The sequence below is a fragment of the Maylandia zebra genome, linkage group LG22, assembly GCF_041146795.1.
Source record: "Maylandia zebra isolate NMK-2024a linkage group LG22, Mzebra_GT3a, whole genome shotgun sequence".
Taxonomy (NCBI): Eukaryota; Metazoa; Chordata; class Actinopteri; order Cichliformes; family Cichlidae; genus Maylandia; species Maylandia zebra.
In genome coordinates, this window is record NC_135187.1 from 22029 (window position 1) to 49615 (window position 27587).

General features: G+C 42.1%; 2 protein-coding genes across 3 annotated transcripts; one reads left to right on the plus strand and one right to left on the minus strand.

Annotated features, from left to right (window-relative positions):
- The first annotated feature begins 247 nt into the window (after positions 1-247).
- LOC101470890 (saxitoxin and tetrodotoxin-binding protein 2-like) lies at positions 248-27585 on the plus strand. 2 transcript variants are annotated; one of them, XM_004572221.3, is made up of 6 exons: positions 248-471; positions 894-1039; positions 1129-1214; positions 3101-3241; positions 3848-3967; positions 27453-27585. In XM_004572221.3, exons 1-6 carry the CDS (start codon positions 355-357, stop codon positions 27491-27493), a joined length of 651 nt encoding a protein of 216 aa, XP_004572278.1. In that variant the 5' UTR covers positions 248-354; the 3' UTR covers positions 27494-27585. The 2 variants fall into 2 exon arrangements, with proteins under 2 accessions (XP_004572278.1, XP_076734990.1); XM_076878875.1 differs by having other exon boundaries at positions 3848-3963.
- Positions 7764-15705, minus strand: LOC112431823 (uncharacterized). Its single transcript, XM_024800543.2, has 2 exons — positions 15010-15705; positions 7764-10503 (listed from the first exon to the last, which is right to left on the minus strand). The coding sequence occupies exon 2, from the start codon at positions 10209-10211 to the stop codon at positions 8649-8651; it is 1563 nt and encodes a 520-aa protein (XP_024656311.2). The 5' UTR covers positions 10212-10503; positions 15010-15705; the 3' UTR covers positions 7764-8648.
- Positions 27586-27587: the final 2 nt, after the last annotated feature.

Genomic DNA, 27587 nt, shown 5'->3' on the forward strand with positions numbered 1-27587 from the left:
CAAACACTGACAGAGTAGGTGTGATGCAGCTAAGTGGGAAACATGCTGCTAAATAAAATAAATGAGCTTGTAAAAATATGAAGTAATAATAGTAATATTTACAGCAGTACTATCAGTAAAAAAAAACAAACGCAAATCAATACATGTGTAAGTGCTGAACATAATATTTACAGCAGTGTGTGGTTTGCTGCATCCTGCAGTTCAGAGTTCAGTTTATCTTCTATAAAAAAGCAAACAGACTCTTTGGACCAGCTGTGCTCAGTCTGCAGTCTTCATGAGACGCCTCTCTCCGAGTTTACCTCAGAGCTTCTTCCCTCCAGATCTCACAAACACAGCAGGCCCTCCTGATCCAGGATGCAGCTTTTGTTCAGAGTTTTTCTGCTGGCTCTGATTCTGCAGAGCTGCAGTGCTGAAGCTGCCGCAAAGGAATGTGACCTCCCACCGAAGTTGCGACAGGAGGTACTGCACAAGGTGGGAACTCACAGAAACATCTGCCAAGTCACTACTTGTTGACTGATACCTCTTTACAGTGAAAGGAGGCTACAAAAATATATTTGGTAATTTTTCGGTCTGCTGTGCAAAAATCTGCTCAATTAAGGCTAATTTAAAAATAGAGTTTTAAGTACTATGAACATTCAATGCATTCTGGAAAAAAAGCATACAGTCAAGGCAATTACAGCGTAAGAAGGTTAAATGTTTTTCCTTTCTTTAAAATGTCTTCAAGGTATTCATTACATTAAAAAGTATTTGCAGTATTATTTGTATCTCCTATGCAGTTTAAGGGCAGATGCTACCACACGGTTCTACTTTACCTACATTTCAAGTAATATTAGGAAACTGTAATAAATCCAGAAAACAAATGCTTGTGGGTTTACCCTAGTTCCTCCTCACAGGTGTTTGAGTCACGATGGGTTCTGGTGGAAGCGTTCTCAGATTATCCAGCAGGTCTGAGGTTGGTGAAGCATGCCAACAGCTCCCTGATGGAGATGAAGGAGGCATTCAACAATGAAACCTTTCTGTTCATCGAGAGAAACATAGTGTAAGTTTGTCAAACTGAGGACAAACAGCAGTTCAGTACCTGCTTACTTTCTGCAAAAGTTTTTTTTACTTTATTTATTTTGTTTACAGCTCTGGAAAATGTCTTGTGTTTCAAGTCAACATGTCCATTCCTGATCCCGAGACTTCCAACCACAGCATGGTTCTGGACAGCCCTGGTAAGTCCAAAACAGGCCCAGACTAGACCTTTTATTAAGACATTTGGATGTGAAAGCAGCCAGAGAAATGTAATTAAAAGATTTTTCAAAGTATAAAAACAACTTTCCTAATGTTGTTTGATTTTGGTTGGAAGTGAGAGGTTTGTTCTGATGATTCACAGCAATAAAAAGAAAAAACAAACACTAACACTGCTACCATGATGTCTGACCTACTGAGATAACACCACAGAGCACAGCAATGTTCTCTGTATGGCCACAAGGTAGCTAACATACCAGTGGCCAAGAGAGTTAGACCAGAACCTTGTGAAAAGGATTTTTTTTTAAACTTCCACTTTTTATTTATCAAGTGTTAGGTAATTAAAGTTGTCAGTTAGGTTTTTAGAGATCAGAATGTTGACATATTGGTAAAACCTCAACCACAGGAAAATTTTCTTTTAAAATTCCCTTTTGTATATTACAAAATTTGTACTTAAAAAAGGCAGAAATTGGAGTTTCTGATCTCCAAACTAAACTACAGAACTTTTTTTTAGGGGGACGCCTGTCTGTCTTTAGCATCTGATAGGTTTGTAGCTTGAACCTATCTGCTGGAACGTTGAGGACAATATAATTACACAGCAAAGCAAGACACAAGTAGGCAAGCTTCTTCATGTTTCTCGTGCACGGGAGAGAAAACCGGACAGGCGCCGTTCCTTCGCTTGACCCCAGTTGCTCTCGTCCGTTCTCCCGTACCACTGTTCTTTTATTGAGGTTACATGAATCTGCATAGGTTCATTAACATATGACGTCTACATACACACAAAGAGTACCTTGCCTGTGTGTGTGTGTGTGTGTGTGTAGGGTCAAGATGTGACCCTGTGAAGACTCTGGTGCTAGCTGGTGCCAGGCGTCTAGCAGATCTATCTGAACAAAGAGCTCTTATACTTAAAGAGATATACGTGTGTTTGGTAACCCATATATCAGCAAGCTAGGAGGTGTGATCTATGCCAGAACACTCTTTAGAGGAGTGAACGCACTCCCCTCATGAGACATTCTTTCAATCTACAAATGATTATATACTTCTAAGCATATATGAGTAAATGTTTCTAAGCATAAATGACAATCAACAATACAAAACCTAACAGCATCAGTCATGGGGAACTGTCATGGTCCTGGGTCGTGCGACCCGGTGTTTTGTGTTTAGTCTATTTTGATGTTTATTGATTGTTTAGGTTCATTAAGGTAGTCCAGCCATTTGTATATATCACCCTTGCATTACGTCTCCCTTGCCCTTCGTGTGTTTATGTCTGTGCGTCTTGTACTGTCAAGTTCATGCTGTCAGTATTGTCACCTCCCCCTGTACTACGTCTCCCCGGTTCATGTCTCATGTTTCCTGTTTTACTTTGAAGGCCTGCATTCACTGTCAGTGTATTCAGTTTCACTCCTCCTGTCCTGTCGTTAAGTTCATGTGTGTCAGCTGCGTTCCCATGTGTGGCCACTTTCCCTGATCATCCCTCATGTGTATTTAGTCTCTGTGTTTCTTACAGTCTGTGTTGCGTCGTCTGTGTTCCCATCCTCCGTGTTTCCATGCCTGGTCTGTTGTCTTCCAAGCCATAGCCTCACCATCGTTTGTTCCCAGTTTAGGTTTCTGTTTAGCCACGTTATCCCTGCTGTATTTGTACACCTTGTTTTCAGCCATATTAAAGGCTCGCCTTCTGTTAAAGCTCACTCCCGTCTGCTCACTCGTGTACGCACCTGGGTCCATTACACGCATTCTCCACTCGGTCCGTCACAGCGGACCGTGACAGGGAACTACTTAAAGAGGAAAACAAAATCTTCCAACGAGGTCTCAACTGTTAGTCATTATTGTGGTGAGATGTTAATGATTTTTTTAAATGTGTTCCCATTAGGAGTTATGGAGTTTGGCGGGTTGGTGTCTCCATACAATGATCAGGGCCGAGCAGATGTTTACCAGGGCTGTGCAGACTGTCTGACCGTTGTCTACAGCGGCGTCTTTCAGGGAATTCCAGGAAGGCTGTTGCTCATCTACAGTAAGAATGAAACACCCTAACTTTACAGAGTCATCAGTGAGAAACTGAACAGAAAACTCATGCAAACAGGAGGCAGAAGTGTCCACTGTGCACTCAGCATCACATCATACCAAGTGAAACACAGACAGTGCCCTGAAAGAAATTCTCACTGAAAAAAGGAACATCTGAAAGAATTTGACTGTTTTTAAATGAGCAAATCCTAATAATAATGAAAGTTTCAGAAACTTTAGAGCTGAGAGTTCAACAGGATCATATCGACCAAGGGGACAATCTTCTGAAATGGAAAACACAAAGCAGAACTCAACACAACTCAACATTTAGCAGGTGCCCCACAGAGTGTTCTCATGAAGCTACAGTATTGTGAAAAGCCTTGAATGTTTCTGAAAAAGCCATGAAAAGGAACTAGACCACAAAACTAACTCCAAATGCAAGAGCACCGTGAATAACAAACCTTCCCCTTTGCTCTTGTTGCTATCTTTCTGTCACAAGTCACTCCTGACGCTCAACTCCACCCAGCCCACCCTGACTGCACTCTCCGTGGATGGTGGACCCCAAGTTTTTTGGTTTTTTTTTCAGTGCTTTGAATTGTTTTTCTCTGCCTTTCAGGAAAAGAAGGGAAGCATACGGACACTGATGAGCTGAAGGCGGGTGAGAGCATCCACAGGAAGCTGGCAGAGTGCCTCAAGTTCAATGTTGAGACAACCTTCATATATGATGGCAAGGCAGGTGAGAGAGAAAATCTGGAAATTAGCTAGCATTTACACTACCTGTTGAAAGGGTTAGTGGTGTTAGTGTGAATAATGCCATTTTCTGCAGTTTCTTTGAAACTGCCTTGCACGGGGTTTGAGTTACATTTTCTCATTTTGTGGGTGTGATCCAGTCAGCCGGCACACGCACATAAACACCACTCCAAAAGTTTCCTGAACAGAAGACAAAACAAAATGATTAACTTCTTACTTTTCAGAGTTGTACGAGCCGGGGTTCACTGACTGATGCTACACAACAATCCAGCATCAAATAAGGTTCAGCCACCCTGTTAAATAGGGCACAGATAATGGGCTCATCAGCAGCAGGTGATTGTTGGCAGGTGTAGCTGGCGAGAACAAGAGTTCTCACACACACACACACACACACACACACACACACACACACACACACACACACACAAAGAGAAACGGTCAAAGGAAAAAGAGAGAGATAGGGAGGCAACAACAGCAGGACCCTGTCAGAACAGGCAACATTTGGTTTGGGGGTTACCACCACGACAGCCACCAACCACCTTTCAGCCGCAGCTCAGTGCAGCAGCTTCGGCAATGGAGGTGCGGAACATGGTCCATTCGGACTCAATGTCCGCAGTCTCCCTCAGAATGCTGCTGAAGCTCTGCCGGAGGTGTACGATAAAGATCTCGGAGACCGGGGCACACCCTCACTATACGTTTAGGCGCACCATCTCTGTCCATCGTCCTCCCCCTCCACCTGATTCAACTCACCACCAGGTGGTGATCTGTTGACAGCTCAGCCCCTCTCTTTACATATCCAGAATATGACTAGACACTCGAGTCTGGTGATACGATTACAAAATCGATCATTGACCTGCGGCCCAGAGCGTCCTGGTGCCATGTGCACTTATGGACACTCTTATGTTCGAACATGGTGTTCATTATGGCCAAACCAATTTGTCACATAAAATGACCTCTTCATCTTCTTTCTGCTGCAGCAATGACAGTACTGTTGATGAACTGCCTCTGTGTGAGTACATTGTAACTAGAGATGGCACGATACCACTTTTTTATGTCCGATACCGATATCATAAATTTGGATATCTGCCGATACCGATATGAATCCGATATAGTGTGTTTTTTTTTTAATCAATAAAACGTTTTTTTAATATCTTGCTGCATTTTGTATATGTTTATACTCAAGTTTAAATAAATAACAACACTAAAGCTATTCTGTTATACCTGTATGTAAAAAATACACTGCGCCCAAAATATTTCATAGTTCAGCAATACTGATCAATCTAATAAACTTAAACCTACTCCATCCTCCCTATTCTGGTATTTTAAAGAGTACTTAGCAGAAATATTAAGCAACCTAACTAATAGGGTTGCAAGTTCCCAGCAAAAAAAAATAGGGAACCACCCCCCACCCTCCACCTCATGATGCTTAATCGATGTAATCAAATTTTATTTGATGCAGGGGGAAAAATGCACAGAAATAAATTATTTTTTCAAGAATAATTAAATAGATTCAACGTCTTTCTTCAACAGAATTGCAAAATTCACAGATGGTACTTTCCCAAAGGAAAAAGTACTATAGCTTACTAGGGTATATTAGACTTAACAGTTACTATATACAGTAATGGACTTCTATATATTTTACATCAGATTAAAACTTTGGGTGTAAGAGTCAGATAATTATTTATTAAAAGCTAGAAATTTTAAATGAGAATAAGAAAGAAAATTATGTCTTTGTGCCCCCTTTTCCCTGTTCATGCCCTATCGCCCACCTGGCTAAACTTTGCTAGATCTGCCCCTGCATAGTTACCAGCCATCAGCTGTAGAAAAAGATCCTGGTGTAGAAAGTAATATTAAATAAATTCTAACAACAGCTTATCAAGCTTAAAAGTGCTGCTGTTGTTCAGCCGCTGGTTTCCTCTTTCTGGTGCAAAGTGGGCCAAAAACAAAGAAGACAGACGGAATCGCGACACAAAAAGCCGATCAGCTGATCATTAAGCAGTTTCACGATTGAAGTAGCATCAGGAGAGAGAGAGGCAGTCGCTCCATATATCTGTTAAGCTTAACACTGGAATGCTTTACAAACATTCAGAGATGAACTTACACACTTGCTTTACTTCTCTCTGGGATAACTTCCTCGGAGATGAAATGCTGGTGAGGCTACAAATACACACAGCCGCTCTATCACGTGATGCATACTGCTGCGAGGTGCTACGGTTATGAGCCGAGTTACGCCATGTAGCAAGTTTTGTGAGGTGCTTTTTTGATATTTAATGGATCGATTACATTTTTTATTTCTCGCCGATATCCGATCCAGTAATTTGAGTCAGTATTGGACCGATACCGATACGTAATATCGGATCGGTCCATCTCTAATTATAACATCATGATATCAACAACAATGGACCTGTTTTCACCCTACCCTGTACTGTCATTAATAGACGAGTTAGGAAAATATAACATTTGAAGACAATTGCAGAAAATAGTAATAAAACTAGGATGGGTGATATTGCCCACACATAATATCACAATATTATGATGAGTGATTAAATATTATCAGTGTATTCTCACGATAGCACTAAATTTCACGATATGACAAAATACAGAAAAATACACGGTAGCTTTGAGTGCAATAACTTTATTGTGAAAAATGGGTCCTTTTGGGTCCTTTTCTCTTGTAAAGAGTTCTAGGCCAGCCTGGTCATTTTCCGCGAAGTATGGCATACATCTACTTTGCCGGGGGGCGGGGGGGCGGAGGGTGTGTTCCAACTGCAGGGGAATCACACTCCTCAGCCTCCCTGGGAAAGTCTATGCCAGGGTGCTGGAAAGGAGAGTCTGTCCGTTAGTTGAACCTCGGATACAGGAGGAACAAAGCGGTTTTCGTCCTGGTCGTGGAACACGGGATCAGCTCTTTACCCTCTCAAGGATAAAGTGTGCATGGGAGTTTGATGTCCTTTGATGTAGTCTCTCTCTTCACTTGCATACCCACCACGGAGGCCGTGGAGACTGTCAGAAAACGACTACAAGAAGACAGCTCCTTGGAGGACAGGACCAACTTCACACCGGATCAGATCTGCACACTGTTAGACCTCTGCCTCACCACTACATATTTCAAGTACAACGAAGGCTTTTACAGACAAAAACATGGCTGTGCCATGGGCTCCCCCGTGTAACCTATTGTAGCCAACCTTTACATGGAGGAAGTGGAAAGGAAGGCTCTTGGCTCTTTCAAAGGGAGAGTACCCAGCCACTGGTACAGATATGTGGACGACACCTGGGTCAAAATCAAGACACAAGAAGTGGAATCCTTCACTGCGCACATTAACGCTGTGGATAAAAATATCAAGTTCACCAGGGAAGACACAAAGGACAACTGTTTGCCTTTCCTGGACTGCGCTGTGCACATTGAAGAGAATGGCAAACTCAACATCGAAGTTTACCGGAAGCCCACACACACGGACCAGTACCTCCTTTTTGACTCCCATCACCCTCTGGAGCACAAACTTGGAGTAATTAGGACCCTACACCACCGGGCAGAACATGTTCCCTCTAAGCCCGAAGGAAAAAAGAAGGAACACACACATGTAAAGGAAGCACTCAAAACGTGTGGCTATCCTAAATGGGCGTTCTTAAAGTCAGCAAAGAGGCACAGAAAAGAAGACCAGACACCAGCGAGGGAGGATAAGAAGGACAGACGCAACAACATTGTCATCCCCTATGTAGCCGGTTGTTGGGGGAAAACTCTGTAAAAGACCCAGGAGAAATAAAGACACAATGAGACAAGATCACTTTTTATGCTTTAACGTGCACACGGGTAAGCTGTTCAGAACAACTCACACCGTGTACAGAGGCTGGGCACTTTTTATAGGAAAGACAGTGAGAACAGGATAAGAAAATACAAAACAGATAAAATAAACAACTCCATATGTGGCGCTAGTCTCGTCAGCAGAGAGTTGGGAGAAAGCTGTGAGAGATAAAACAATCTAAAACAATATGTCCCAAAACAGTATGTCTTTGCTGAGAAAGTCTAAAAAGATAATTCTAAACTAATCTAACCATAGGCAAAGGGCAGACAAAAGGCATCTTTGTACATTTAAAAGAAGGTAAAGAAACATAGAATCATTTTTCCTGTAACATTCCCTCCTGTTTTAACTTATTTTAAATGTATACAACAATTGTCTGTGAAGGTTATTTATTAAGTATCTTAAGTAATTTTTTTAATTTTCAAAATGTCAGCATAGCAGAAATGGAAGTCATTTGGTCTAAAGAATAAAACAAAAGAAAATAATAAAAAGAAAAACATAGTAAATGAAAATCATAGTAAATGAAATAACAAGTGGAATAAACAAGAAAAAATAATAAAACTAAAACTACAAAAAATAAAAGGATGAAAACTAAAATGAAAACTTTGTATTTAAAAATGAGGAAAACCTAATATGTAAGATGAAAACGTCAAAAAATACAAGGATGAAAACCTTATACTTAAAATGATGCAAACCTTAAATTGAAAACTTTATATGTAAAATAATGAAAACTTCATATTTAAAATGAAAACTTCAAAAAATAAAAGGGTGAAAACCTTATATTGTACCTGCACAAACTACTAATGTGTTAATCAGTGCATGATCACTTGACAAGTCATTTTTAATCACCACGTCATTTATTAGCAGCTAGTACAAGTTCTCCTCTAACAGAATTGCAACGGGATGTTGTTCTTCTTGTGGCACGGCAACATAAGCAGTCATTGTGGTTGTTATCATCTTTGAAATCATTACTCTTAGGCATGGCAACACACACAACACTAATATGAGCAGTGGTATCATGATGAGACCTAGAAGGAAAAATGGCTTTGCTACAGCAGCCAGCCATGAACCGCTGAACAGCCAGTCCAGCCAGCTTTGTGCTGTAGCTGCTCCAGGTGTGTGGTCAGTGACATATTTTTGCAGAGCGGTCAAATTCTGCAAAGCTTCATAAATGTCTCCTCCAGTTTCGTATCCATCAGGGATAAAAGTGCAACATGTTTCCCCGATCAGCTTGCAAACTCCTCCTTGTGATGCTGTTAGCAGGTCTAGTGTCAGTCTGTTCTGCAGCACCATCGTTCTGATGGCCTGCTGTTCTCCTGCTAAGGCGGTTCCCAGGGTCTTAGTCAATTTGATGTGTCGTAGCAGAGCATATCGGTTGATTTCCACATGATCCCGTACCTCGGCAACTCCAATGCCGGGGATCAAGCTCTGTAAGAATTTCACTCCTCCTCCCCAGATGCGAAACTCTCCCGGCACTCCAGTGTCCACTGTAATGCCGAAAGAATTGGGGGAGGCGATGTCCACTTCACGTCTCTGCCGGCTGCTTGGGTGATGTGCAACACTTTGCATGAAGAAAACGTGATCTGATAATTGCACCAGGGCGCACAGACCCCCCCAACCTTCAGGGAGTGACAGATAAGCCTTATTGCCACATAGGAAGTACCAGTCAGCCAAAACTCTGGTTCCTCTGCTGCTGGGTGCCGTCCGTGCACATCCTGTCTGGTACTGAGTCTTTGTTTGTAGTGGCATTCGGTAGTTGTAGTCGGAGCGACAGTTGAGGCTCATCAGCGTTGTGTTACTGGCACAGGTGGCGTTGATTGAACAGGCCATACACTTCCTCTCGTTCCTCGGTGGGCAGAAAGTGTATATGTATTTGCATAGGTAAGTAGGCAGCTCCCCCACTGCCCGCGATCCATTGTTCATCACACATACTGGAAGTTGTGCTGCGTTCAGCTTGTTCAGTAGAATTACATCAGGCAGTGGGTCTGAGACTTGGGGCCAGGTCAGTAGGTAGGTCTGTCCGGAACAGTTCACATTTGTGAGTGATGATGACCTCCAGGTTGCTTTCGCTGGGATGCTGTAGTTGGCTTTGGACCAAAGAGTACCGTAGCCTGGATGTGTTGCCAGGACCAACAGGCACCAACTGCGATCTTCAGGTATGCTGTACGGCCACAGGCCAGACGTCTGTGAGGATAGGGGCATATGGGTACATGCATAGCAGTCAGTTTTGTTATTCAAGTGAGCTGTAGTGTTCATAAACTGCCACCAGAAGTTAGTGGCGTAGCCATGGGGAAACTTGGTGTACTTTCCTTTGTCATACAGTGTCTGCCTTTTCTCCATATAGCGTGACTTGTTGTCCCTCACGGAAGCAAAGGTGAGGAGCCCGGCCAGGGTCAGGGCCGCTGCAGTTATTAGGAGCCACCACCTCATGACAACAGGACACACCCTCCTGTCGTGAGTAGACCCCCCGGCCAGAAAGGCTGTTCCCTCCACCGGGCGAGATCACAACAATTGGGTGAGCCTGCCGTCAGCTGTGTCTAGATGGCTTCACTGACTCGCCTGCAGTGACTCTGATGGATCCAGGATGGTCGTTCCGCAATTTTGCAAGCGGTCGGTGTAGTGAGGAGGACTTGGTAAGGCCCCTCCCACCTGGGTGTGCTCCAGTTTTTCCTTTGGAGCACCTTGATCAGAACCCAGTCACCGGGCTTTAGTCTGCAAGACACTGGAGAAACATCATCAGGTTGTTGATTATGTACAATGATCTCTTTGTTTTCTAACAGCTTAGACATCCATTCTGCTAATGTGTTTTCTCTGATTGCTTTGTCTATTGGTTGACTGGTAATGGGCAGTGGAAACGGCCTGCCATGAATGATTTCAAATGGAGTTAGTTTATGGGAGCCTTGTGTTAAGCGCATCCACATCTTCACTAAACCCAAACATTCAGGCCACGGCCTTCCTGTTTCTGCCATGCATTTCCTGAGCCTTTGTTTTATAGTGCCGTTAGTTCTCTCTACAAGGCCTGCGCTCTGAGGGTGATAAGCACAGTGGTGTTTTATGCTGAAGCCGAGTGCTTCAGAGACCTTAGTGATGACATCATTTACAAAATGAGTGCCGTTGTCTGATCGTATCAAAGCTGGAATGCCATATGTGAGTATGAAGTGATTACACAGGCATTTTGCTACTGAAATTGCATCTGCCTTTTTCACTGGGTAGATTTCTGGCCACTTTGAGAATACATCTATAACCACTAGGGTGTATTTTTACCCTTGGCATTCATTTAGCTCAATAAAGTCCATATGGATTGTGTGGGCTCAGGTTTCCCTGAGCATTATATTTTTGACACGTCATGCACGTTCTGACAAATTGTTTTGCTGAGGTTTCAAAATTTACAGTGTAGAATTTACAGTGTAGAAATGAGAGTTGACAATACTGGTCAGTAGAATTTACAGTGTAGAAATGAGAGTTGACAATACTGGTCAGTCCCCCCGTTGACAAATGCGTACAGCCATGAGTCACTAATGCCGCGAATTTTGGCAACAGTAGCTTGCCATAACACATCATTAAGTCGTTTGTCAGAACTGCACCGTGTTTTAGCCATGTTGCCTGCTCTGCTGTGCTTGCTGCTTTTGTTCATTTTTCAACACATCCAGTGGAATCTGATGTGTGTGTTTACTGCCATCAATGTGATGTTTGTCTTTTGTGCCGCCTATTTTGCTGCTCTGTCAGCATTTGCCTGTAGTAATGAAAGAGTCAGTAGGCATTGTAAGAGGTTGGCATGGTGAACCGGTTTTCCAGTTGGTGTAATCATTCCTCTGTTATGCCAAATTTTTTGCAAAATGATGCACAGCAGAGAAAACATACTGGCTGTCTGTATGTATGTTTATTAGTTTGTCTTTGTGTGTTTAGCTTTCGCGCATCACAGCTATCAGCTCAGCGCTCTGTGCAGAACATGAAGAAGAGAGTGGTTTTGCTTCTATTATTTTACTATCTGTGGTTACTGCGTAACCTACACAATTTCGGCCTGTGCTGTAAGGTCAAATAAGTTCTTAAGTGGCTGCCTCAAAACTGTTTTGCATTATTTCTCTGTGGCCTACTCCTACAATCTCGTGTGAAGTGACCTTCCTCTCCACGGTTCTAGCAGGCGTTGTCTCTATGTTATCTGCTGTTTCTGCGTGGCTGTCTGCAGCCTTGGTGTTTGTGACTTTGCTCGCCTCTCTGTTCCTGATAGCCACCTGCGAATTAGTGTTTTAGTCTGTTGTCAACACGTCAGCCTTATTTCTAAGTTACAGAATGCTTCTTCTCCTTTTTGTTTTTTTTTTTTTGGTTTGGGAGAATAGATGCAACTCTACATTTTCACTTAAGGCAGTTTTAGATAATTTCTAGTTCTTCAAACAATGCATGGATCTCACACATTTCAAACTTTCAAGTTACGGTTGTTTCCCATTTATACAAATATATATATATATTTAACTTTGCATTGCTCACAGCTCATAGCTCACAGCTCTAAACCTAGGCATTTTTCAATCATATGCCTAATCACTATGTGTCACTGTGATTCTCAAGTATTGTCACAAGTTCGTTTAAAATCGTTTCCAAAACCAACAAAATAATCAAACAAAAACATAAACGTGTCAGGACACAAAAGAAAAAAGAAAAATGCTGCCACCCGAACAAGGCAGAAGTCTCCATATGTTGGCTTTTAATAGCATGCAGCTTGTAACATGGTAGACTAATGTGCCTGTGTTAATTCAGCTCCATATTATTGTGTGAAGTTCCACTGGGTTGGGAGTGGTTTTGTGTGTGTGTGTGTGTCACATTTTTGGTGAGCCAATGGCTGGAATGAGGTTGGACTAATTAGAGGCAGGTGTACTTGATTGCACTGATACACTGGTCTACTTATAGCCCACACTACAAACACTGCTGTGTCGTTTTGTCTCTCTGTGCAGGTATGTAATGTGACGAAATCAGATATGTTTGGGATGGATGGGTTTTGCCCTATGAATTTTATATTAAGTGTGTCGTTTTGTCTCTCTGTGCAGGCCAGGGCCTATTATATGCCACAGCCTAAAGGCAGCAGAGTTGCAGAGGCTTGAGTGACCACTGACTATATGCTTGCAGGGTGGTGGGTCTCCAAGGACAACTTCTAACCCTGTTAAAGGCAACATGTGTAGTGCAACTTGGCTGTGTGGCATAGCTGGCTCTGGCCTTGGGACTGTGTGTTTTTTATACAATTCTTAAGTGGGACACTGGACTGTTTTATCTTTTATCTCTTGATATTTTTTTCGTCAATAAATTATCTTTTAGAATTTTATTGACTGACATCTTTTTGCCCATGACTGAAACGGTTGGTCAGACCTAGAGTCTTTCTTTGGGTGTGTTACAGCAGCTTCTGCTCTAAAAGAAACAAATAAATAAAAAGAAAAGAAAATGTGTAACATGCTCATCAGCTTAGCAGTGTCTACATATTTAATTCAGCTTCTCAATCCTGTAGTTGTAGCTGTTGTCTACAGGGTTTTGCTTATTGGTTGTTATTATAGGTGTGCTCTATATCTCAGCAATGTGTCATTCTAGGATGATAGGTTTCAAGCTGGTCAAGTGCCTCTATGCACTTCATTAGTTTAGTTATTCTCTGTATTGTCTTCATCTCACATGTCATTACACTGAGTTTCAGCAAACCTTAAGCTTGATGCAGACTACTGCTTAACAATTATCCACCTCACATCATAACCGATTAAGGTGCCTCTTCATATTAATATTATGTCATTGTTAATATTATCCTCTTTGTCTTATATAACAGCAATAGCATAATATTTTATCAGTGTGTACCACTATACTATACTACTCCTGAGCCAATTTGTTAGTTAGGATCATCTTATTCAGCAAACAGATAATTTAGAATTCATCCAATCTGCGGTCACATTTGTTCTCTCTGTTGCATGGCGGACCAGGCAGTTCTATTATAATATATTATTTATATTTTATTTTGTATCCATCAAGGGCTTCAGATGACCTGCAGAATCATCCTTTTCCCAGGGTGGAGACAGTTACCTTTTCACACACTGTCCTTGGCTGAACAATGACACAGCCTTAATATACCTTATTTATTTTATTAAAATATTTTCGTGTGAATTATTTGCTTTATATTCATTTTATACATGCTGGGCATGGTCATCATGCCAACTGTGTTTCATTGTTAATATCACTTTACAGGTTGTTATCCTTGCTATTATTAATTTCAAATACTCTAAAGATAATTTCTACTGTAACTTTCCCTTTGTTCATCTTTATTTCGTACTTTTTATATTTATATCTACTCAGTGGGGTCTGTTTTCAACCCTTTTAAACTACTACAAAACTACTGTGATCTCTAGTTTTCACTTAATAAGGGATTATTATGTTCTTCCTGATATGGGTGTTGCTGCAGATGCGGCTGCAGGAGTGAGTGATGGTTTACTAAAAGGATTGTGGGAACTGCACAGTGTCTCGTCTTCTGGTTTTACTAAACTGGCAGTTGAGTTCTGTTCTTCTGACTGTTTATATTTTGTTTTCTTAAATCTCTCAGTTTACAGACACTGTTTTTGTCCGGCGTCTGGACTTTTCTTTTCTCACCACTGCTCGTCAGCAGGAGTGAGTTTTAATTTCACTTGCTTGATTACCCATCTTATTTATGTATTTACTTATTTTTGTTTAAGTAATATATACACAATACAGCTGCTATCACCTTCGCTGGTATTAGAGACGAGAGTGGTTGCTCACACGCCCTTCTACTTTCGGACTATTTCCAAAAGCGGTGTGAACTTTACGAGACGGAACTCGACCGTTCTCTCAACTCACCAGCACGTCAGTGAACAGCAGTAAAAGAAAAACACAGTAGGAGCAGCTCAGTCTCTTATTGGACCGTGAAAATTCAGCTTGCTCCATTAATTAAAACAATACACACACACACATTCACATTCACAGCTTCGACGCGCGCGCGACCGGAACCCTTAAGATAAGGGGAGCTCCCAGAGCTACTTACTCCCTAGACCCAGTCTAGACCCAGCTGGGGGAGCTACCCAGAGCTCCAAAGCTACCAGTCGACGAGCTCCCAGAGCTACCAGTCGACGAGCTACGCTACCAGTCGACGAGCTCCCAGAGCTACCAGTCGACGAGCTACTTCCGCTATTTTAAATTCCCTGAATTCAAAATGCGCTTTTACGCAAGATTGTGTCAGTGTGTCTGTATCTACCTGGTCAGTGTCGCCGGGTCTGGTCCACCTCGATCGGGTCCCACCACCGTGGGTCGCTTTCTAAGACGTTGGCCAAGACCCGAATTTAAACGCTCTTGGACTTTTATCACACACCTGGTGTGTGAGCTGTCGACAGACGAACAACGTGGACTGGTCACGGAGATGGGACACGATGGAGGCGCTCCGGCTGTCGAAGGACCAAGAAATGTTGGGGGAAAACTCTGTAAAAGACCCAGGAGAAATAAAGACACAATGAGACAAGATCACTTTTTATGCTTTAACGTGCACACGGGTAAGCTGTTCAGAACAACTCACACCGTGTACAGAGGCTGGGCACTTTTTATAGGAAAGACAGTGAGAACAGGATAAGAAAATACAAAACAGATAAAATAAACAACTCCATATGTGGCGCTAGTCTCGTCAGCAGAGAGTTGGGAGAAAGCTGTGAGAGATAAAACAATCTAAAACAATATGTCCCAAAACAGTATGTCTTTGCTGAGAAAGTCTAAAAAGATAATTCTAAACTAATCTAACCATAGGCAAAGGGCAGACAAAAGGCATCTTTGTACATTTAAAAGAAGGTAAAGAAACATAGAATCATTTTTCCTGTAACACCGGTGTATCAGAAAAACTCAGGAGAGTTTTCTCCAAGCATGACATCCCAGTGTATTTCAGACCCAGCAACACGCTCAGACAGAAACTGGTTCACCCAAAAGAAAAAACGCCAAAACACAAACTTAACAATGTGGTGTATGCTGTACAGTGCAGCGAGGAATGCTCAGACCTCTACATTGGAGAGACCAAACAGCCACTTCACAAGCGCATGGCACAACACAGAAGAGCCACCTCCACAGGACAAGACTCAGCAGTCCATCTGCATCTTAAGGATAAAGGACACTCTTTCGAGGATGCCAATGTTCACATTTTGGACAGAGGACAGATGGTTTGAAAGAGGAGTGAAAGAAGCATCTATGTCCACTGTGAGCGACCATCTTTGAACAGAGGCGGGGTTTACGACACCAACTCTCTGCCATCTATAATCCAGTTTTGAGATCCCTTCCCAGACGCCTTAACGCCCACTCACATCCTGGGCCATCTGACCTCAGGAATTCGCATGATAAGGTGGGGCCAGGTTTCACAATGAACACACCCGAAACTCTGGCTGATTGGGTCCCACACCCAGTTTCACACCTTGGCTCAGGCGATTAGAGGATCATCAGGGGGTCCTTTTGTCCCTCTGTGGGGGGAAACTCCCACTAGGTTTATATCTGGGACTCTCCACCATTTGACCTTAGAACTGAAGAAGCTTCTCGGATGAGAGGTGAAACGTCTTCAAGCAACTTAAAGAAGTCCAGACGCTTTTCTTTGCAAGCTCCTTTGACTACGATGACCTGGATGACTGAGAACCTTCACAGACATGGGAGTTTGCCCAACCAGTCTACATGTGTTTTGTGTACTTGGAGAAGGCATTCGACCGTGTCCCTCTGGGTGTCCTGTGGTAGGTGCTGCGGGAGTATGGGGTGTCTGGCCCATTGCTACGGGCCATTAGATCCCATACAACCCTCACTACCCTCACCTATGGTCACAAGCTGTGGGTAGTAACCGAAAGAACGAGATCACAAATACAAGCGGTGGAAATGAGCTTCCTCCAAAGGGTGGCTGGCCTCTCCCTTAGAGATAGGGTGAGAAGTTCGGCCATCCGGGAGGGGCTCAGAGTAGAGCCGCTGCTGCTCCACATCGAAAGGAGTCAGCTGAGGTGGTTCGGGCATCTGACAAGGATGCCCCCTGGGCGCCTCCTGGGTGAGGTGTTCCGGGCATATCCCACTGGGAGGAGGCCCCAGGGCAGACCCAGGACAACCTGGAGAGTTTATATCTCTCAGCTGGACTGAGAACGCCTGGGTGTTCCCCCGGACAAGCTGGAGGAGGTGGCTGGGGAGAGGAAGGCCTGGGCTTCTCTGCTTAGGCTGCTGCACCCGCGACCCGGCCACCATGAATCATCATGAATCGTGAATGATGTGATATGGCATACCCCTAATTAGTAATACTAAGATAGTTATTTTTACAGGTGCTCTGATGAAATTTGCAAAAATGGTTGAAAATCAGCTGAACCATTTCCTCAGAATAATTTTCAGTGTGATAGATTTTCTATGTACAACTTGTTCCTGAAAGCAGTGAATGAAGCCCAGCTGTAAAGCTCTAGCAGCTCAGACTGAATATGCATATCTTCGTGTGCTGATGCAGAAAATGTCTAAATGTTCTTCTGCTTGATTCTGATCTGCTGCTGAGTCTCTCATTAATCAACATTAAACATTCATCTCTGTGCTACATGAACTTCACTGTGATTTTATTTCATAGCTCACCATTTTATTATCAAAATCTGATGACGTCTCTGAGTGAAGGAAGTGGCACTGGCAGGGATCGTTTTGTTTTGAACAGTAACATGACATGTGTAATGCACGTTTTTATCTGAGTGTGTTTAAGAACCTGAAGTTGAGAGTCTGGTTTAGAGAGAGTTGACTGTCAGTATTGAGACTAACAATAAAGCCATGACCCAAAAACACAGAATCAGAGCAGAAGCCTTCCTATGAAAATCATAAAAGCAAAAATCAATGACTCAGTAGTGTTGCAATGAATCAATTTCATTAGACTGAGCTTCTTTATTGTTCTAACAAATACGAATCAAATAAAATCGAAACAAAAACTTCAGAAACACCATCCTGTCAGATGATGTGGTTTGGTCCCTCATCTGTGGAGACCAGGGCTGTGTAGAGATGTTTAAAGGAGCGGGTGCTCAAAGTTAAAAAAAAGGGGCACATAGAACCAGGCTGAATAACAACAACACACATTCCATCTAGAATCTAATATGGAATCTTATCATACTATATCACTGTCATCAGGTGGGGACAAAGCAAACGTAGGCCATGTTTTACCTGATGGGTACAATGTTGCTCCTGCTGATGATAGTGCTGGAGGGCAGGGCTCCACTGATCTGAGACTGTAGACGTTAAAGAGTCCACAGGAGAGATGGGAGCTGATCAAGTGTTATGAGATAATAATATAATTCAAAGATTGGTGACAGTGCGTGGAACTATAAGGCAACAAACTGTGAGAAAAAACTAGACTCTGCCTGTGACTCACTCTTTGCCTCTCTTCCTTCATCTCATCATCTCATCTATTACTCTCCACTTGCTGTCCATCTGAGAACAAGGCACAATTTGCTGTTGTATTAATCTGTTCTTTAATTATCCACACTCAAAAACTCCTGCACCCAATCCATAATAAAGTAATAATAGAAACCGTTATAGAACCAAAACATTGTGTTTATTATTGTTTTTATACTTGAATATCTCTGCAATGCAACAACTGGTACAGGTGTTATTGTTACCTGTGCTCTTTGTAATCCAGCTGCTGAGGGATCCACAGCCTCACACAGCTCCTTATGTAGTTGTTGCTGTTCTGAGAGTCTATGGTGCATGTGGTGTGATATGCCCATGTAGAAAGGACAGCACTGAGACGCTGGACTTCCGGTATGATGGCGCCTGTGTTTGGCTTTGCCGCTGCCGGCCGTGGTTTCTCTGTGCTGTTTTTTTCGGCCTTTTTGCTTTCGCTTTTTGTCACTAATGTGTTGGCTGCCCTTGTCTATGATCGCCTGACGCTATTATCCATCCGATCCTCTATGATAAGTCAAGATGCCTTATCCTCCTGCGGTATTTTCCATCCTCCGCTGCCGACACCGGTGTCTGGATCTTCGTTAGGTGTCATCAGTGGCGCCTTTCTGTGTCCGCGCAAGTCACGGAGAAGGAGAGGGAAAAGAGCAGGTGTCCAGGTAAAACTCAGACTGTTCTGGAAGCGGGGACTAACTGTGCCTGGATCTATGAGACGGCGCTACCTCAGGAGTGTTCATCCAGACTCTCCTGTTGTTTGGCCTTCCATCCCCGCGGTGAGTGGAATTTATGAACGTCGCGGATCAAACTCTCTGTTTCTTCGTCCCCTAAATCGGGCCGCTTCTGTTAATAATATGTCTTCTACTTCGCTGAGAGTGGTGCTTTTCAACGCTCGATCAATGACTAATAAAACGTTCCTGCTGAACGATTTTATTCTTTCCAAGAAACTGGACTTCTTATTTCTAACCGAAACCTGGCAGCGCGATGGTGACTTTTCATCCTTCATTGAACTCTGTCCGAGTGGGTACTCATTCATCAGCCAGCCTCGGACGTCGGGTCGAGGAGGAGGTGTCGCTGCGGTGTTTGGAAGCCGGTTTTACTGTCGCGCAGTGTCGGTCGGACATTTTTCATCCTTTGAACTACAGCTGGTTAGAATTGGAAATAAAGATCCATTTTACTGCGCTGTAGTGTATCGTCCACCTGGCCTAAACACTATGTTTTTAAAGGAGTTCAGTGACTTTTTATCCTCGACTTTGAAGCTGTCCAGACTGGTTATAGTCGGGGATTTTAATATACACGTTGATGATGACTCTGACCTCTTTGCCAGAGGTTTCCTTAGCGTCATGGATTCTTTTCATTTTACTCAGCATGTGTCTGGTCCCACACACACCAAAGGACACACACTGGACCTTGTTTTTACTTTAGGTTTAAACATTGATTTTATTTGTACTGAGGACATTTTTATTTCGGATCATCATTGTATTCTTTTTAATCTGTCTTTTCATTTGTCCTTCTCTCCTATTCGACACGTGGTTAGCTCTCGCATCTTAACTTCCTCTAGTGCTGTTAAATTTTCCGATGCTTTTAATTTAGTTTTATCTCCCTATAATGATGTTCATTTTTTAACAAATCCTTTTAATAATCATTGTCTTTGTATTTTAGACAATGTTTGTCCTGTCAAAGTTAGACTAGCTCCGGTTTCAAAGTCGTCTCCCTGGTTAAATGACAGCATTCGCTTCTTAAAGCGTTGCTGCCGTAAGGTTGAGCGTTTATGGAGGAAAACGCGTTTGCATGTCCATCTCCTTTATCTAAAGGACCTTTTAGTCTCTTTTAACACTTCAGTTCGAGATGCGAGGGCGGCCTATTTCTCAGACTTAGTGTCTAAGAGCAGAGGTAACCCTAAGGTACTATTCGACACCATTAGTGATATTGTTGCTCCTGCTCCACCTGCTGTCCCAATTTCATCAAATGAAGATTGTGAAAAATTTCTTTCTTTCTTTGTTGAAAAAGTCAGTAACGTGAGGAACAGTATCTCTCCTTCTGTGTCTCTCTTGTCTGCTCCAACTCAAGCTAGGCCTGTAATTTTAGAAAGATTTTTACCTGTGTCCTTACCTGAGCTGGTCAAGTTGGTTAATTCAATGAAAGCATCCTTCTGCTCTCTTGATATTTTACCTGGATCTTTGTTTAAAAATGTCTTTCAGTCTATTGGTCCCTGTGTGCTCACAATTATTAATACCTCACTGGTTTCTGGTCAGGTCCCTGTTTATTGTAAGAATGCTGTTATTCACCCACTGTTAAAAAAACCTAAGCTTGATGCTTCTCTTCTCAGTAGCTACAGACCGATTTCAAAATTACCGTTCATTTCTAAGATTTTAGAAAAGGTTGTGGCTAAGCAGCTTATAGCTGTTCTAGATGAATACAGCATTCTGGATAAATTCCAATCTGGCTTTCGTAGAGCTCACTCTACTGAAACTACACTTCTTAGAGTCTCCAACGACATTTTAATGAGATGTGATGCAGGAGAATGCTCCGTTCTGTTGATGTTGGACCTGACCTCCGCCTTTGATACTGTGGACCATCATATTCTGCTAGATAGGCTGAGAGACTGGGTGGGTATATCAGGGGCTGCTTTGGACTGGTTTGAATCCTATTTGCATGAACGATCCTTTTCTGTGGCTACCTCTAAGTACAGTTCCTCTTCTACTTTTCTTGCCTATGGTGTGCCACAAGGTTCAGTTTTGGGGCCTTTATTGTTCTTACTGTATTTACTTCCTCTTCAACACTTATTGAGCACTTTTAAGGACATTTCGTATACATACATACATTCCCAGCAGGTCCCTGAGGTCATGTGACCAGGGATTGCTTGCTGTCCAGCACACGAGGCTGAAAACAAAAGGCGACAAAGCTTTTGGAACTGTGGCCCCCAGATTGTGGAACTCTCTCCCTTTGAGCCTGAGATCTGTGGACTCAGTGGTCACTTTTAAAAAACAGCTAAAAACCCATCTTTTTAAAATTGCTTTTAGTTGATTTTTATTTTTAGGTTTTAGCTTCTGTGAAGCACTTTGTGATTTTTATCTTGAAAGGTGCTATATAAATAAAGTTTTACTTACTTACTTACTTACTTGCCTTTACGCTGGGCTCCTTTTTTATTCTATTATTTTCCTTTTTTTTCTCAAAACATAACACTTAACAAAAGACTAATATATATTTCTACAATACAACATCATCAAAGTCTTTCTTTAAAAGTTCTAGCTGAAACCAAATCTGTTATCATGTAGTGGCAATATTGAGATCCCGTTTCTCTTTATTCTTTCGTCTACCTTGTGTTCCTGTTTCTCTTTATTATGTGAATGCCTTACTACATTCACACAATAAAGAGATCCTACACCCGTTTTAAGCACAAAGTTCAGCTTCTTCACCTCTTTTCAGCAGAAAATGAAGCTTCTACATCTGTTTTAAGCTGAAAGTCCAGCTTCTTCACCTCTTTTCAGCAAAAAGTTCAGCTCCTTCAGCTCTTTTTAGCAGAAACTTCAGCTTCTTTACCTCTTTTCAGCAGATAGTTCTGCTTCTTCAGCTGTTTTCAGCAGATTCCACTACACGGCATTCACACTACATTTTTGCAGGAAATGCAACTTTTTCTAGTTCTAGTTGCTCCGTTTCTTTGGTGGTTAACTACTCCCTCAGTTTTCATCCAATTTCTACCATTAAAACTTTAAACTGTTCCGCTCCTTCTGCTAATTCCTGCTATATCTTTGGGTTCTTATAACTTTTGTACTTTTTGAATTATTAAGCTTTTTATGCCATTTTTTGGCCCATTTCGATGAATAGGACCACATTACGAGTGTGCTCACTGATGTTGCTCGCCGGGGTGAGCTGTGTTTTAGCTCAGTGAGATGAGCAGCTGTTTTGAGACTGGGAGGTCTGGGTTTGAATCTCGGCCATGGCAACTTTTTCATGTCTTTTCAACACAAATTTCAGTTTCTTCAACCCTTTTCAGCAGAATTTTCAGGTTCTTCACCTCTTTTCAGCAGAAAGTTTAACTTCATCTTTTTTAAGCACAAATTTTAGTTTCTTCACCTCTATTCAGCAGAAAGTTCTGCTTTTTCAGCTGTTTTCAGCAGATTGTACTACATGGCTTTCACACTGGATTTTTGCAGGAAATGCAACTTATTCTAGTTTATTTATTTTTCTCCTTATGGTAACTGAGAGATGAGAGCCATTATATCTCCCTTTTCCCTAACCAAGAACAACAATAACATATAAAAACAGCTTTTTATACAACAGTATCAACTAAAGCTTGTACTTAACAGAGCCTACCTAATACAAAGAAAACAGCACACAGTTGTCATCAACAGCGTGAATAGCAACTGCAACATTCAGTGCTGTTAGCAAGGATTAGAACAATTACAATCTCATAGAGAAACAATAGAATAGAATAGAATAGAATTCAACTTTATTGTCATTGCACATGCACAGGTACAGGGCAACGAAATGCAGTTTGCATCCATCCAGAAGTGCTTTAGTGATATAGATATATTACAATATATATTAGCAATAATATAGATATGTGAGTATATTACAGAAATGGGTCTATTATGGTATGCTATAATGTACACGGTATGAGGTATGTTGTGAATATTCTATAACTATAAGTATGTACAGGTTGTAGTGAGTACAAGCTATGTACAGGCTATGAACAGGATATAAATATGAAAAACTATACAGAATATCAAATAATTAACTTTACAGAATCTGAGATATACAGCTATACAGAAATGTGAACTATGCAAGTTGTAAACAGTTGTAGGATTAAAACTTATCAAATGTACAGAATGATTATTTACACAGAGCTATACAGTAGTGCAGTTAAGATAAGTGAGATATAATTCCTACAGAGGCTATATAAAGTGCTAGTGGTTGTGAGTGGTGGTTCAGTCCATGTTATTATTGTGTGTTTGAGGGTACAGTTGTCCATTGTGGGTGTGTGTATGTTCAGTCCATGTGTTAACATGGGTCAGATGTCAGGAGGCAGAGTTCAGGAGTCTGACAGCTGTGGGGAAGAAGCTGTTCCGGTACCTGGTGGTCTTAGTCCGGAGGCTCCTGTAGCGCCTCCCAGAGGGCAGGAGGGTGAAAAGTCCATGTGATGGGTGACTGGGGTCTTTGATGATTTCCCCAGCCCTTTTCAGACACCGCTTCCTGTAGATGTCTTTTATGGCAGGAAGTGGTGCTCCGGCGATGCGCTGGGCAGTTTTCACGACCCTGTGCAACGCCTTCCGGTCCGAGGCAGAGCAGTTCCCGTACCAGACTGTTATACAGTTGGTCAGGATGCTCTCGATGGTGCAACGATAGAAGTTCACCAGGATGTCTGAGGACAGGTGGTTCTTCCTCAGAGTCCTCAAGAAGAAGAGGCGCTGGTGAGCCTTCTTGACCAGCTTGGAGCAGTTGGTTGTCTAGATGAGATCCTCGGAGATGTGGAATCCCAGGAACTTGAAGCTGCTCACACGCTCCACAGCCGTCCCCTTAATGTGGATGGGTGGATGTGGGTCAGCATTCCTCCTGTAGTCCACGATGAGCTCCTTGGTCTTCTCGGTGTTAAGCAGCAGGTTGTTTCTGTCGCACCACTCAGCCAGACGATCCACCTCCTCCCTGTAGGCGGCCTCATCGTTGTCACTGATGAGGCCAATCACCGCGGTGTCATCTGCAAACTTAATGATGGTGTTGGAACCATCAGCAGGTCTGCAGTCGTGGGTGAAGCGGGAGTAGAGGAAAGGGCTCATCACACAGCCTTGTGGTACACTGGTGTTCATCGTGATTATAGATGAACAGTGGTTATCCAGCCGGACATGTTGGGGGCGGTTGGTCAGGAAGTTCAGTAACCATTTGCAGATGAGGGAACTGATGCCCAGGTCTGTCAGTTTCCTGATGAGTTGTGAGGGGTGGATTGTATTGAATGCTGAACTGAAGTCTATAAACAGCATTCTGGCGTAGGTGTTGAACCAAGTGCAAGTCAAAAAGCACCCAACTAACTAACGAGTATTAGCTTAGCATGTTAACTAAAAATTCTACTCGGGAAGAAAGTTAGTACTGATGCATCAAAATGCTTGTAACTTTGAGGGTACAGGTATGTGCTAGTACTGCTTACAATCAAAACAGATGTTGACAATTACCAGTATGAGAATGTTTTCACTAATACACATACAAAATTGACAACACCATCGCTCACAAGCACCTACCACCAGCTTGGGAGTATTTTTCGTTTGCTGAGGCATGCGCTGTGCAGCAATTTGGAACCTTAACCGTTGCAGTTCGGTATTTGTCCACCAGGTGGCTCCAACTATTCACAAAGCACATCAATTTTGAGGAACTTCATTAAGGTGTTTTCTAACTCTGTTACACTTATGTCACTGTTTCCTCCTCATGTCCTTACTGTGCATATCTGGAAAATGATATTTCATGAGTAATAATTAAAAAAAAATCTATACATATAAAACACACACACACACACACATACAGTGACATTTTAAATTATCTCCAGAATACTGTATATACTATGGCCACAACTTTGCATCATAGTGTTGATCCAGAATCCTTCCCTTATTATTTATTCCTAGTGCTATAATAATAATAAAGTAAGAATAAAACATAAAGTAATAAATATAAAATAATGTATTTATGATGATTCAGTTTGTTTGACTATCCTCTCTGTGCAGGCAGAAACTTTATTAAATGTTTAAACTGTAGAGATACAATAATGTTGCTGCTGTAAAATTAGCATTTTGTCCTATTTGAAATATAAATCTAATATAATCTGTTTCTCAATGTATTTTTAAAACAGTGATTTTTCCTAATATCATAATTATAATCATTCATAATTATGTGGATATGCATATTAGATAGTGTTCAGTCAAATATAAGTCCTCCACAAAGGCAGGAAAAGACCTGTAACTTACTTTAAAACTAAACATGTTCCCTAAAACGGTGACAGAGCTACAGACCCCTGACAGCCTTACCCAGCTAGCAGCTGTGACCAGCACTACTTGTGCAGTTAATAACAGGACAGGTAATGTTTGTCACGCTGTTGCACACACAGCACGCTCATTAGTTTCAAATTGTCAGTTGCCACAAAACAACTTACCAATGTGTCCATAATAAGCTAATACTGCTGTGTGCTATAGACTACAGTGTACGCAGTACAGTTACTTACTGGTTTTTGATGCATCAGTCTGCATCTCCCAGTTATTTTGTCTGTTTCTCCTACAGTTTCACACCTCTCAGGCGGAAAAAATGCGCGTGCACTTTGCGAGCTCGTTTCTGGTTCGTAACCAGTGCGCTCTGCTGTCAAGGGCGATCATTGGGTAATGGTAGTCATGTGACTGATGCAAGCCAGATCCTTTAATCTAGCAAAACTATGATTAATAGCTAAATGTTATTATTGACCAATGTTCCCTCTAATTTTTCATGTGTCTGAGCAAACACACAAACTCCCTGAGCGTCCCTTGGACCGCTGTGAGCGACAGCAGATGTGTGCACTGTGGTCACGCCAGCATCTAATCCATCCAAGTTACATGGTTTATTAAAATAATCAAATTACAGCATTTACATTTATGTTAGACTACTTTTAATTAACTGCTTTAGCCCACTTACAATGAAAATGTAAAAAGTCTTGTTCATGATCTGTGTAGTATGTTAACACTATTGGAAGTAAAAATAACTTGAACTCCAATTTTAAAAACACAACTTTCTTTCTTTTTCTTTTTTTCATAAAGCTCTGACTTGTATTATGAGTCTGTGGTCTGGGAGAGAGTCTGTAACTCTCTGTCTGCAAAATATAGTATATAATGACCAATATTGGGCAATTAATTATATAGTTACTTCTTCAAAAAAGTAACTCAGTTTTTTGCAGCTTTTTTTTTAATGCAGCCAAGGTGTTTTTAAATAAACATTTCAAACTATTTACAGAACAATCAGCTGTTCTGCATCAAATCTGATGCCACACAAATTATTTGTGCCGCTCCAAAAATAATTTCTGTCCACTATGAGATGAAGGAGAACAGCAGCCTGATACCTGCAGGCTTGACAACAGCAGATGTATCACTGCTGTAACACCTGTAACACTCAGCAGTCGCCTCATTGTTCTGACATACACAACAAAACTATTGACTACACTACACACTAACTACACGCAATTTGCGCTAAACGTTGCAAGTCTCTCACATCTCAAAACACCGCCGTCACTCCTAAAACTTCCCCCCGTGTCTTAACAGCTAGATGCCACGTTGCCATATCATTTTTTGATTGGTCAACATGGTACTTTTTTCGACCAATAGGAAAGCGTGGGGGGTTGGTTTTGTTTTTGCTCACAGGTGTAGAGTGCTTTCGAGCGTTATAAAACGCCGTTTTTACCGTTTCTTCCTGCAGTAAATATAAACAACGACAGTATTCAGGAAGAAAAACAAACATTGCAGATATTTTATCATAACTCTGGTTTTACGTGGCCGATCAACACAATTTAAAAACTGGTATAAAGTCCACACTTTGTCCGTCAGTTGTTCCGTCTGTCCTGCTCACATCTCCAGTGGTTGTCCACGTTGTCATTAACGTGGCTTCACTCCACATCAGCCACGCTGCTTTGCTAGTTAAAACACCGGTGTCGGCACATAAGGACGCTGTCATCAACGACGTTGATTAGCTGCGTATATACGAATGTGAATCGCATCATTGGCTGGACTATGGGATAAGGTGGTATCGTTCTAAACACATACAGGAGCAGCCAGTGACTTACTGACTAACACTACAAAACAGAATTGTTGAAATTTTAATTTCAATTCAGGTTAGATTATTTTTGTGCACAACGCAGATTTTCTGTGCGCAGAGACCGTGCCAGCAGTGCGCAATTGCGCACGTGTGCAGCTTAGAGGGAACATTGTTATTAAGGGGTACAGGCAGGACTCCACACACACACACACACACACACACACACACACACACACACACACACACACATGAAAAAAATACTAATAATTTTTAAAAAAAATTATAAAAATTTGCCTCAAAAAAAGGGCACTTGGGCCACCCATCAGGGAAGGGGCAGGTGCTCAAGCCCCTTCTGCCCCCACGTCTGCACATGCCTGGTGGGGACAGCTGTTGGTCCAGGCCTGCGTGGAAGAAGGTGGAGTAAAGCCAGTGGTGTCGTTAGGCCTATTTTAGGGGTGCTGAAGCCTCCCTAAAGCTGTGTGGCAGGTCAAATTGCTGACTGAAGTCTTGTCTGTGTTTCTGCAGATTTTTGTCTTGAAAAGAAGGAAGAAGAGAGAGACGCCTGAAGACGACGAGACGAGTTTTAGTTCAGAATCTTGAATTTGATCTGATGACTTTATTTCACTCTGAAGAGTAAAGACTGAACTGTAACCACAAACT

Coding starts and splice junctions, on each gene's coding strand:
- LOC101470890 (XM_076878875.1), top strand. CDS start 355: ATGCAGCTTTTGTTCAGAGTTTTTCTGCTGGCTCTGATTCTGCAGAGC. Junction 472..893: donor GACAGGAGGTACTGCACAAG/GTGGGAACTCAC, acceptor TCCTCCTCACAG/GTGTTTGAGTCACGATGGGT. Junction 3,964..27,452: donor CCTTCATATATGATGGCAAG/GCAGGTGAGAGA, acceptor GTGTTTCTGCAG/ATTTTTGTCTTGAAAAGAAG.
- LOC112431823 (XM_024800543.2), bottom strand. CDS start 10,211: ATGAGGTGGTGGCTCCTAATAACTGCAGCGGCCCTGACCCTGGCCGGG.